The 13,396-nt window shown below is 42.3% G+C and overlaps 1 protein-coding gene across 1 annotated transcript in view; it reads right to left on the bottom strand.

Annotated features, from left to right (window-relative positions):
- The window catches only part of SPTLC3 (serine palmitoyltransferase, long chain base subunit 3), a 185,570-nt gene that overhangs the window by 45,821 nt on the left and 126,353 nt on the right, over positions 1-13,396 (bottom strand). Inside the window, exons 7-8 of the mRNA XM_008564739.1 lie at positions 10,727-10,832; positions 2,683-2,902 (exon numbers count right to left, since the gene is read on the bottom strand). Of these exons, the coding sequence (XP_008562961.1) occupies positions 2,683-2,902; positions 10,727-10,832 (326 nt within the window). The remainder of the gene's footprint in view (positions 1-2,682; positions 2,903-10,726; positions 10,833-13,396) is intronic.

Below are 13,396 nucleotides of genomic sequence, written 5' to 3'. Positions count from 1 at the left end.
CTGCACTTCCCAAGCGGCGCACTGTAGCAGTGCGCCACCGGGCCGGCCCTATTTATACATTTAATATGTAATATATATATATAAACTCTGAAACTCTGAAAACTGTACTTAATTATTTAATCAGATATGTGGGAAAATTTTTTCAAGCCAAAATCTTTACTATTTTTTAATCCTATCTCCTTTCAGTTATAAAATCATAGTTTAAAACAGATTCGAAGTGAAAAATTTTCACAAAATTACCTAAAGTTCAGGAGAATGCAATATGTGGTTTAAATTGAAACTACACATAATTTAAAAATTAAATATACAGAGGAGCAGATACATAAGTTCTATTAAATCATGGGCTCATGAGGTTGGAAAGAAACCACAGTCTCACCAAAACCATTCTAGATAGAGGTGTATCTGACTGATTTTTAAATAATCAGGGAATGACACATACATGCACTTTCTCAAGTGCGCTTCTACCTCCTCGCCCTCCAGGTCTTGAAAACTGTCCTGTTTTCCAGGTTTTGCATCTTGCTGCATTAGGGCAGCGTATCTCAGTATGGGTAATGGGCCTCTGCCAAACACTCTCTGATTCTTGCTGCCATCTGGTGGTGATCTCAGAGACTGAGCTGGGGAGGAGAAGGGGTGCAACTGTCCTGTTTTCCAGGTTTTGCATCTTGCTGCATTAGGGCAGCGTATCTCAGTATGGGTAATGGGCCTCTGCCAAACACCCTCTGATTCTTGCTGCCATCTGGTGGTGATCTCAGAGACTGAGCTGGGGAGGAGAAGGGGTGGGGAGAAGAGAAAGGCGGAGGAGGAATGCACGGGGCAGCCCTCTGGATCCAAATATACACAGAATGAGTGTTTTAAAGGGCAAGAAAATGAGCAGATGCACATACTTTTTCTGCACCTTGATTAATGTAAATAATAATAATTTCCCCCATTGCTCAATAGTAGAAGTTATGTAGACAAGATCACCTTCACTTTTAAAATACTCTAACTGGCTTCGGGATGGAGAGTGTAAGACAGAACCCCAGTGAGCTGCTGGTCCTTACTTCAGCCAGTCATGAGCTTTTGTGTAAAGTGGGTATCCAATGAAGGAACCCTAAGGAGAAAGATGTGACATCTACCGCGTTTGATGACATTTCAAGGATCTGCTTGCTTCAGTTTATTCAGGTGCCTTTGGTCCAGGAAACAGAATTACGCTTGGTTAAAAAATGTGTAGCTCAGAACTGCTGCTAAAGTAATCACAAAACCACAACCTCACAAAGCAACGTAGCCTGGATAAGGGAGCTCCTAGATTTGAGACCCTCTGATCCCACTGCTTCGACAATCTAGGATGGGAACATTTGACCCCTCACCAGATTTAGCTGAATTTTGTAAGATCCCGGGCATTCTCTATGTTTTTAGCATTATGCAGCTAATTCCCACAGGATGGGGGAAGGAAGATGGAAAACAACACTTTGAGCCTGGAAGAAAGCAGTGCTTATTGAAGGGTGAAGACCACTTAAAACTCTGAACATTTTAAGCATCTGTGTGTCTCATGGCAGGGCAAGTGGCCAAAATTAAATCTGCTGTTTTAAATCACTGGCTTTCAGTGACAGGACTGTTTTCTACTGCATGCCCTGATTTGTCTAACTGGTTTACCAGGAGTCTGAGCTCTTGTTCCTGCTGGTCATGATGGGTAAGGAATTGGGAATTTTAGGTAAGCTGTTGATGCCACCTGCATGCTCTCTTCTGGCCCTGCTGTGCTGTCCTAGGTGGCGCTAACACCACTGTCACATAGTCTCTCTGGGACAGGAGTAGTGGTGTCTGAGATAGCAGTCGGGATTTGGATAAGGCTGTCCTAGAATGGGGCAGGCAGCTGGCCCCGTTATGCCTCAAATCTAGGTTTGAATATTTGATTTTCTTTTTGTACTTCCCTCCCTCTTCTTTTTAATTTTCTCTCAAACATTGCATGTGGTTTACATTCACACCCCCCTCGGTGATATTGGCACTAGAATGACAGGGCCAGCACTCACTTAGCAGTGTAATCCCATCCGATCAGAATTTTTAAGCCATATAGACAACTATATGGGATGGCAAGATTTGACCTCTGGCTTATTCAACATCGTGGGAAAGAATTATTTTGCAGAGAAAATATCTTAAAAGTACATTCCTGATTCTGCCACTATTTTGGTTAAAACTCTTAACACCAACAACTTGTAGCATAGGGTCAGCCTCCCTAATATCTGACATTAGTTTACTGTTGCTATTTTCTGCTTGTATTTTTCATGCCACAAAAACCACACTACTAGTAGTTCTCATAACGTCCCCTTGATATGCATTATTCCATCTCTATGAGACATCATCCCCCCTCATTTGACTACAAGACTGACATTCAAAAAAAGAAAAGGTGCCGAGCTTCTACCCTGCAGAGTTCATCATCCTTTGCCTTTGTACGTTGTGTACACTGCTAGAGTTGCCGTTTTATCATAACTGACTCCTCACACTTCTCTTCACTATTGGTGGTGGTGGTGGGGGGATGCTCTTTGACATGCTGGACCTTGCCTGGCTGTGAGCCCACCACGGCTAGGCTGCCGTGATCAGCCCAGTGTGGGAACTGAACTGAAGCTTTCACAGAATTCAGAGAAGACCTACAGACCGCATCCCCAGGGTGTTCAGGTTTTAAACAGACACAAGGAGTCCCTGTCTTACCTTGCTTCCAGCGATGTAACCTCCTGAAGCTCCAAAGCTTTTGGTGAATGTGCCCATGAGCACGTCAACATCGCTGGGGTCTATTCCAAAGAATTCCGTGACACCCCGGCCAGTTGGGCCCACGGCACCAATGCTGTGAGCTTCATCTATGTAGAGGTAAGCCTTGTATTTCTTCTTTAGAGCCACGATCTGGGGCAGATGCAAGATGGAACCTTCCATGCTAGGACAGAAGGAGAAATGCTTGTAACTAAAGAGTACCCTTCTGGGAAGTTCTGTGTCAGTCTCCTGTCCAACACGTCCCAGACAGCTTGCCCTGACACCAATCAGGGATGGCAGAGGCATGCCATTCCTTTCTTCTTAGGGCATATTTTGTTTGGCTGAGACAATCTTCTCAATCTTGTAAGGCTGCTACAGTATTTCTGGGCTACTTGAATAAAATAATTTACATTCAACGGATTTGAGTGCTTTGGATTGTTATAGCTAATTGCCAAGGAAACAATTAACTCACTGCATCGTTGATCCAATTTATTTGTAAAGCTGATTAGTGTAACTAAACTGACCATTTTGGATTGTAGGTATTCTGCTAGTTTAAATTACTCGATGGTGATCCACCTTTATCCACCTGCTACCGACTATTCGCCCAGGTCCGTCTGACTTAAACTCAATGCTTGAATCGCCAAAGATTAAAAGGGGCCATTAAAAAGACACAAAAGAACTTTATTTAAGACATAATATTAATTAAAGCACAATGAAAAGTCCTTAGGACCTTCTGTTCAGTACACACTGCAAGTCAAAGGTTTATTTGGGGCTCTTGGTGCTGACCCTCTTTCTGCTCCTTCAGGGCAATGCAACAGAAAGTGAAGTGAGCATCAGAATCCCCTGAAGGGTTTGTTGAAGCACAGATTGCTGGACCCCTACCCTAGAGTGATTCAATAGGCCTGGAAGGGGCTGAGAATATGCATTTCCACCAAGCACCCAGGAGATGCTGACACCAACAGCTGGCAACACGTTGAGGGCCTCTGCTATAGATGAGCCCTTTTGTTTTAGCCCTACGTGTTTTATTTTTCAAGGTATTGTAAATTGTAAAAACACTTCAAGTCCTCTGGCAAAGGGAAAGAGATGAAGTCAATAAATAAGTAAAATTAAAATTTATAATCCGGGTGGGGGGGAAGAAGACTTAACAACTACAACTCCTTGAAGTTGATACAACAAGCAAACAGAAAGGACACTGTTGGGTAGGAGGGGGGAGAGGGAGGAGGGAGGGGGGTTTTGGTAATGGGCCACAATAATCAACCTCATTGTATATCGACAAAATAAAATTAAAATTAAAATTAAAAACAAAAACAAAAAACAAAACAAACCAGAAAAAAAATTTATATTTACGTGTCACCTCTGGGACTCAATAGATTTGAAAGAGCTTTTGACTAATCGGTTCTCAGAACACTTTGTAAGTTGTGTCTACACTGCACACAGTTTTGACTGCTGTGACAGGCGAGTTTTATGAAAACACAAACTCATTCACTAACCACACAAAGGAATGTGTCCAACAATTCAAGCAACCCTTCAATGTAGTTCAAGATCTAATCAATAGAATCAAACGGAGAGCTGAACTTCTCCTTTCTTCCTAATTAGTTTATTTATTAGGTTAAATTTAACTTTTTTTTTTTTTTAAATAAGCTTAAGTGTTAGGCTGATTTGGTCAAACACTGCAGTCGGTATGCAGTTACACAGACCAATGGGTGTTGCTTTGGAGGGAGTGTGATGATTATCAGGTGCAGCATTTGTGTGTTTCACAAGGTCATTCTGGATGGCTGAGTTCAGATTTGAATGAATTAAAGGCCAAATAGAGTCATCTTCTTTTATGTGTTTGTGAGTTAATGTGCTTGTTAAAGTTGTTTCCACTAATGGGGAGACAGTCTGGCCGTATGACTGACTACACTTAGATGTGGCCACGCCACCTACTACAAACCTGGCCAACCTACATGATGCCCTCTGCCTCAGTTTCCTCATATGTAAAATAAAGATGATGATGGGACCCAGCTCACAGGACCTTTATAACAGTGACTATAAATCATGCTTGTAAAGTGCTTAACCCATAGTGTGCACTCAGTGAATTGTTGTTCGTAGGAGGAGGAGCTTGTGATGAAATATTTGCAACAAGGCCTGACTTGAGAAACTGGGAGCCCTTGACAACACTCTGTTGAATCTTTGAGGAATGAGGCATGTGGATGTCATTGTGGGTGTCATACATAATAAATGTCCCCAGGCTCTCAGAATTCTAGAAATTTCTTCTCATTTTAAAAATATTATAAGTTGCTAACACAAGTATTCTGAAAAGCTGAGATGCCACAAATAGCCATTCTTTGTTCTGGAACTGGGTTTGGCAAGAGCCAAGGTTAATGCTGAGCAGTGTTTGCAGACACTCTGGGTGGTTAATTAACCATCTTTTTAAGGGGCTGTTCTAGTTGATGTAAGGAGCTTTACCACCTGGTTTATATTTCTTCCTCTAAGATTAATGACTCTAACATACTGCTGATTTCTGGACTGAATGAAGGGTACACATACAGTCCTGGGGAGAACTCAGTTCTATAGAGTTATATTCACCCACACTAAGTTTTCGTTTTTTTAGCGTGATCACATTTGAATTGAAACTTTTCCTATGGTGGGATATTGAGTCTGGTGCATGTATAAAAAGTTTATCTACGTTATGCCCATGAATTGCTGTCAAAAAACAGTGCCAAAACCGATAAAGCAAGCTAGAACAGTGTTTTATTCTTTCTCCCTGGAAGGAAGGTTATGTTTTCCTTTTGACTTAAATAGAAGAAAAACAACTAAAATACAATGGTAGATAAAGATAATTTCACCAGTTAATTTGAAGCTCTGTGTAGAACTTGAATTATTCTTAAACCAGCAAGCCCATGAATAATTTCTTTATATCTTTTCTGTTACATAACGTATTAACTAAGTGACAAGCCTCCTTTTTGAAATCTCTCTCTCTCACCATCTTTTCCTCCACATATAACCCATATTATCCACTGGCAGGATTGAGAATTAAACCACTGGTTGGCCAACTTGTTTTTTTTTTTTTTCCTTTTTGTCTTTTTTACTGACCGGTAACGGGATTGCAACCCTCGGTGTCGCGCCCGTACCGGGGACCGGCAACGGGATCTCAACCTTCGGTGTTGCGCCCGCACCGCGCTCAGCCAGTGAGCAGGAACCGGTCTCCACATGGGATCTGAACCCTCGGCGGGAGCGCCACCGCACTCCCATGGCCAACTTGCATGGTGACAAAATCTCCTTGGTGAGTCCAAAGTATAACCCAAGTCAAGAAAGGTGACCAACTTGCATGGTGACAAAATCTCCTTGGTGAGTCCAAAGTATAACCCAAGTCAAGAAAGGAAAGTGGAAAGAGAAAAAAAGAAGTTAAGACCAATTAAAAATGAAATTCTGTTTTCTTATTCTTATTCTTTATTTAAATCATAGAGATATAGAATAGCGTTTACCACCGAAGTTCTCAATCCTCAAACTTACATTATCTTGGGGAGAATGGCTTACGTTCTTAGAGTAAATGGTATTCTGAGATTTCAGCATATATTTATATATGTATTCATTTGAAAGGGCTAGATATTATTTCTTGGTTCATTATTTTTTTTGAAAATTTAGGCTCCAGCTATGCTAGTTCATGTCTACATTATTTGGAACACTCCCCTCACCCCCCAGTATATTTTTTAATAATTTTGAGATTTCTCAACCACTATGACTTGACAAGAAATCTAGACTTCTGAGAAGCACAAAACTTGAAAAATGAGACTTTAAAACAATAGTTAAAGAAAACACAGATTGAAACACTAAAGTAATACTATCATATTGCTAAACACAAAATCACGGATTCATGGAAATTTAGACTTCAAGTTTCAATCCCTCTATTTTACAGATGAAGAAACTGAGGTTAATGATGAAGTTCAAATGGGTGACCTTGCATTTCCCACGTTCACTTCATTGGATGTGGACACATGGGCTGACTCTTCTATTTACATCGAGCTTTTGTCCCACCAGGGCCACCCAATGTTAATTCCAGCTCTGCTTCATCTTGGTTGTCTGTTCTGAGGCAAGTTATCTACGCCTCCAAGACTGTGTCTTCTTCAAAATAACCTCAGGGGTACTGGGAGGTGTACTCAAGATTGCCTCTGGGAAATGTTTACAGGAAGTGGACACATGCCTGCTCTGAGTTCTTTCTCTGACACCTGCTCTTCTGGGGGATGAAGAGTGAGCAGCCTCGCTACACAGAGAGCTTACTGTTTTCTCAGCTGCAGTTTCTTCACCCGAACATAAATATCATGATGAAGACAGCTGGCCTTGGGTGTGGGCGTTCTCTGGGCTGGGACTCGGCCACGCACTCACTTACATGATCGCATTGAGAACCTACAGAAGTGCCCTATGGAGGGTGCATAGCTGGAGATGGTAACACCAGGATTTGAACCCAGATCCTAGACCTGCCTCCAAATCTTGACTCCTCCTCCATATTCTACATATAAATAATGATACCTATGAATGGTGATGTCATCATCATCATCATCATCATTATTACTTTTGTGGCCTTGGGTGTGGGCGTTCTCTGGGCTGGGCCTCGGCCACGCACTCACTTACATGATCGCATTGAGAACCTACAGAAGTGCCCTATGGAGGGTGCACAGCTGGAGATGGTAACACCAGGATTTGAACCCAGATCCTAGACCTGCCTCCAAATCTTGACTCCTCCTCCATATTCTACCTATAAATAATGATACCTATGAATGGTGATGTCATCATCATCATCATCATCATTATTACTTTTGTGGGGTTTTCTGACTTCTCGGTCCTGGCATTCAGTCTTTTCTATCTCGATACCTGCATGAAACTTTCTGATTTGGCTGACTGTTCTCTTTGAGTTATGAAAAAGTTGATGTATGTAGCTCTTTGTAGTGGGGGCACTTTGCCCAGGTGGCAGGCTATAAGCAAGTGAAAAAAATTTGGGAGTTAAAATTCAAAGGAGGCTTTATGTAGGTATGAACAAGCTAGGTGTCCATAATATACCTCTAAAAAGTGGAAGTGCATTTGTGAACTATTGCTTTTATCTTCCTAACCTTGGCCCTTTGGAAAATCCTGTGGGAAATAATTTTATCTTCTGGTGATAGTTACAAATTAGATCACCCACAGGGAGGCCTTTCCTTTGAGGTTTAGGGCTCTAGAACACCCCTCGAGGCTATTCTTATTTTACAGATGAGGAAATTGAGGCCCCAAGAGCTACTGAGACCTGACAAAGAGGTGCCCTGATTTTTGTCTGTGAAAGGGGTATTTCAGGTCATGGTGTCATTTAAAACCAAGACTCCTGTGTGAAGGAAATAAAAGGAATCTTCTTTATGAAGGCAAGTCCATGGAAAGTGTGGACTTCACTCTGTATAATTTATTATACAGGCAGGTTATTGGGCTGCTGTGATAGATTGCCTCCAAAAGGTGCTGCCTGCAAGTCTTCCCAGCCCTTTACACACAAACTGATCCTCTCATCAAAAAGGTAGGATCTGTTTCACTGCCCCTTGAATCTAGGCTGGCCTCCTGATATGTTTTGGCTAATAGGATATAGCAGAAGTGATAATATACCAGTTCTAGGTCTAGCTTTTAAAATACTGGCAGCTTCTGCTTTGCTCTTTTGGAAGCCAGCCACCGTGTTATAAGGAAGCCCTAGCTTGACTGCTGAATGAGGAGACTACATACACAGAATGTCATATGGATGACAACAAGGAACCCCATGTGATAGCTAGTACCAAGGGCCAGGTATGAGTAGGTTATTTTGGATGTTTTAGTCTCAGCTGAACTCTAAGCTGAATGCAGTCCCACCAATGACTTCCAACCAACACCATATTTAGCAGAAGAACTTCCCAGTTGGTCCGGACAACCCACAGTAGCATGGGCAATAATAAATCACTGCTGTGTAAATCATTATTCTTTTGCATTGTTTGTTACATGGCAACACATAGCTGAGCAGTTACTATTACTAATGCAACCTACAATGTGGCTTGGTGCCACACTGGCTTAGAGCCGGAAGTCCACACCTGGCTCCTCTGTCCCCCTGATATCATGGTAGGACACAGGCCTGGCGTAGCCATTAACAAATCCTGCTGCTGGAGGTTTCTCTGTATAACTGATGGGGATATTTGACAGTAAAATGTTGGTGGTCTACTTAATTTCAGCCATGATCAAAGTGCTTAAAATGTAACCTTCCTTTAGTGGAGCCAAGTTCTGTTTATTTGCAGTTGGATTCTGTTTACTTTGGTTAAAGGAGATGCTCAGTCTGTTCTCCCTCAGCAGATCTGTCCTCCCATTAGTCCAGGCCTGAGTGACAGGTGTTTAGATAAGGGCTGTTTGCTCCCTCTCAGGCTGGCAGCTGGCACCAATCACACAGGGAGAAAGATCCATGCTTGAGGTTACAACAGCCCAGAGTCAGTATGGGATTATTTCCTAAATGTAGCAAGTTTAGGGCTAGTGAGTATTTAATTATTCCAGAGCAGAATTTCCCAACCTTGGCACTACTGACATTTTGAGCTAGAAAATTCTTCGTTGTGGGGGGCTACCTGTGCATGGGAGGATGGTTAGCAGCATCTCTAGCCTCTCCCCACTAGTTGCCAGTCATACTCTACTGCAGTTGTGACAACTGAAAATTGCCAGAGGTGCCCAGGTTGGGGGCAGGGGCAAATTCATCCTGGAGAACTACTGGTCTAGAGTCATCTCCATGACTTCATAAACAGGACATATCCTCTGGGCTGACTTTAGGAGGGTTGATAGGTGCTGGGTTGATAGGCGCTGCACAAAGTGGGCCACTAGCAACTGAAAATGCCAACTATGAAACCCCACAGTAGCACTGGGGACGGCCAGAACATCAGCCATTGGGGCAACGAGTACTAGAGTTAAAATTAAAAACAAAACAAAACAAAAAAACCCCCATGATACCAGGCTTATTATTCTTATTTTAAATTTGGGAGAATTCAATTCTTTTTCTCCAAAGAAATGTAGGCACATTTCTTTTGGTTCTTGTTATTCATCATGTAACGGAAACGATGAGCACTCAGGGGCTGATCAGATTATCCGGCTTAACCAGGTCCACACTCCTCCTGTGTGGGAAGTTAAACAGCACCTCACTTCCTTCCTTTTAATGTTTTTCACTTTTCTATCATTATCTCATAGGAAACATCTCCCTTGAGTCCTCCAACATCAGGATGTTTGAGAATTGCTTTAGGAGCGGACACTCCGAGATTATGTTTCCTTGGCTCATAGCCTAGGACACCCAACAGAAGGAATGCTTGGGCACACTTTCCATCTCAGTAACAATAATCAACTCAGACGGAGAATGAAGCAAATTCAGTCGCAACCTGTAACATAAAAGTGCTCTGAGTGGCTTCATGGGCATTTTGTCTGCTCAGCTTAAAGCAGCAGGAAAACTGAGGCCAGGGGCGTATCTTGAGATGCGGAGATCATCCACCGTCCTGCTCTGCAGTGAGAATTGCACTCCAGGTTAGTCCTACATTGTGAAACCACACGGGCCTTTTGTATTCTGATGCCAATCATTGGCCAAATTCAGCAAGTGTCTGGAGGTCAGGTGCCCTGTCTTGTTGGGGGATATCTGGGCAACCCAGTGGCAACGTCTATGACAGTCATAAAGGCAAAGAGTGTCCTGATATTGAATAACCCAACTGCAAGCAAAAGACATTTGAAACTGGGGCAGCTAAGGGTAGTGAAAAGAACCAACACAAGTTAGCAACCCCCTGTGAGGACATTTCTGAGGAAGCCTTTATAAGCATGTTGGCCTTCAAAGTGCTCTGCCATATGCATAGAGTCATTGAAAAGACAGGTGCCCCACGGTCTGACAGCTCCCATTGGTAGTTCTGTCTCAGGTCCTCTGTAATATCCATATCTCACTCACTTTTCCATTTAGCTAGGAAAGGTCAGCCTCTCCCAATTAGTTAGCTTGCTGTGGGCCACAGGGTTAAAATGCCTCTGGTTATCGACGTACCTGTAGATACCCTCCGCCATGATGAGAATCTTTTTCCAAGCTCTGCGGGTCCGAGGCTGGCCGTAGATGACAGCATCTCTCAGAAGCTTCTCTAGGCTTTGCATGTCTTTAAATAATACCAAAAAAGAAATGGAGTCATAAGAGGGTTTTCTTTTCCTCCCCCATTTTCTTTCTCGAGGAGGCATCAGATTTTTTAAGTTCATGCTCAGACCTGAACTTTCACAGAGCAAAGTCAGAATTAGAGAACACTCAGGGAGAGAGGTGTATTTTCTAGAAAAACTTAACTGTGACAAGAGGAATAGTCGGGTTTGTACAAGAAGGCGGAGTAAAACCCCACTGGAGGCTCATGGTATCCTAGATTCCTACAAATCTCTCCTCTTCTGCCCTAGAGAGATTGAAATCCTACTCTCAATGCACCTCTTAAGCTTTGTTGCCGGGTTAAAGTAAACCCTGAGAGGCAAAATGAACTACTAGTCATCTATTGTTTACACATGAGTATGTTAGAGTTAGATTCCTACAAATCTCTCCTCTTCTGCTCTAGAGAGATTGAAATCCTACTCTCAATGCACCTCTGAAGCTTTGTTGCCGGGTTAAAATAAACCCTGAGAGGCAAAATGAACTACTAGTCATCTATTGTTTACACATGAGTATGTTAGAGTTTGGCCGAGTTTGCACAGAGCGGCAGCATTTCTGGCAGGGATTGCACCTCCTAGGTTTTGGGACTTGATTTTCGACATCCAACAACCTCAGACATTTCAAAACTTTAAGGCAGTGGAACAATTAGCACTCTTTTGCAAAGTATTTGGGGAACTCTGGATGTATTAATAGTACCTTACAATTATTGAGACCCATCCATGTGCCAGGCATCTTCCTAAGCCCATGCTTTGCCAGAGCTCATTTAGTCCTCACAAGAGCCTTCCGGAGGAGGCATTAGTAGTATCTCCAGTTTATAGTTCAGGAAACTGAGGCACAGAGGGATTTGGTAAACTGTCTGAGGTCAATGATCATAAATGGCAGAATCAAAATTTAAGCCCATGTAGTCTGTACTGTGAACCACATTTGTAACCACTACTCTACTGCCTTTTGTCAGAGTTGTTATCCCTTCTCAAACTCCATGCTAAAGGAAAACAAGGAAGGATGAATATCTAGTAAAACACTCTCGTTAACTTTTAATGTCAAATATAATTATTAGTGGCATTTCATTTACCTGCAATCAGATGTAGATGACTGGGCTGGGGTTGAGAGGTCATTTGGAAAAACTTGTCTACCAACTCAGATATTTGTGTGTGTGTGTGTGTGTGTGTGTGTGTGTGTGTTTTATTTTGTTTTTAGCTTTTAAAGCCTTTAGAGAGAGAAAAATGGCAAAGGCTTATGTGCATGTTTTTTGACTTGTTATGTTTCTACCATATTTCTCTGCACTTCCTAAGCTTCCCTTTTTTGAGAATCTGGAACTAAAACACTTTAGGTTGAGAATCCAATCTTAGGTTAAAGAGATGGAGGTGCTACTGAACTGTTGGAGTGACTGTTATGTACTGTTCACCAGGCATTAAAGTACCAGTAGAATGCTAACAAAAGGAGACATCTAGCAAAGACACATCGAAAACTGCACAGTTGATACTGGTTTTGACCCAGGTAGGACAAAGCTCTCAAGAAGAAGATGTCCATTGGTTTGCCACTTACTGGTCTGAACTCAAATTAGCTAGGCTCTTGGGTCTCAATGAAGAACCCTTCAACTTTGTCTTTGAGTCTCCAATCTGTGTTTGGATCTGTTTTAGGGCTTCCCGCAAAGCTGGGTGAATACATTAGCAGGTACATTGACTTTCCATGATGCAACCTTGCCACTCTCAATGAGGACACAAAGTATTTCTTTAAAATAGAGTTGTAGATGTATTTGTGTGTGTGTGCGTCTCTCTCTCTCTCTCTGTGTGTGTGTGTGTGTGTGTGAATGATCAGGTGTACTTGAGCAGACCATATTCAAATAAAGGTGCATTCATATGAACTGGAGTGAGGGAGGATACATTAGAATTTGATAGCTCAATATCAGAACCTCCTTGCTNCTGGTTTTGACCCAGGTAGGACAAAGCTCTCAAGAAGAAGATGTCCATTGGTTTGCCACTTAATGGTCTGAACTCAAATTAGCTAGACTCTTGGGTCTCAATGAAGAACCCTTCAACTTTGTCTTTGAGTCTCCAATCTGTGTTTGGATCTGTTTTAGGGCTTCCGGCAAAGCTGGGTGAATACATTAGCAGGTACATTGACTTTCCACGATGCAACCTTGCCACTCTCAATGAGGCCACAAAGTATTTCTTTAAAATAGAGTTGTAGATGTATTTGTGTGTGTGTGCGTCTCTCTCTCTCTCTCTGTGTGTGTGTGTGTGTGTGAATGATCAGGTGTACTTGAGCAGACCATATTCAAATAAAGGTGCATTCATGTGAACTGGAGTGAGGGAGGATACATTAGAATTTGATAGCTCAATATCAGAACCTCCTTGCTGAGAGGCCACTGGTTAGCAATAGTGCTAACCAAGGTGTCTCCAGCATCCAAACACTAGAGACTGGATCTTGGGTCCTGGCATTTCAGAAAGAGTGTGTTACATGTGAATAGGGTGCTATGTTCTAGAGATTGCTCTTGGAAATCCAAGAATTAGTTATAATACATGCACTCTTTGA

The sequence above is a fragment of the Galeopterus variegatus genome, unplaced genomic scaffold (genome assembly GCF_000696425.1).
Source record: "Galeopterus variegatus unplaced genomic scaffold, G_variegatus-3.0.2 Scaffold191, whole genome shotgun sequence".
Lineage (NCBI taxonomy): Eukaryota > Metazoa > Chordata > Mammalia > Dermoptera > Cynocephalidae > Galeopterus > Galeopterus variegatus.
This window is presented reverse-complemented; position numbering and strand designations above follow the sequence as displayed.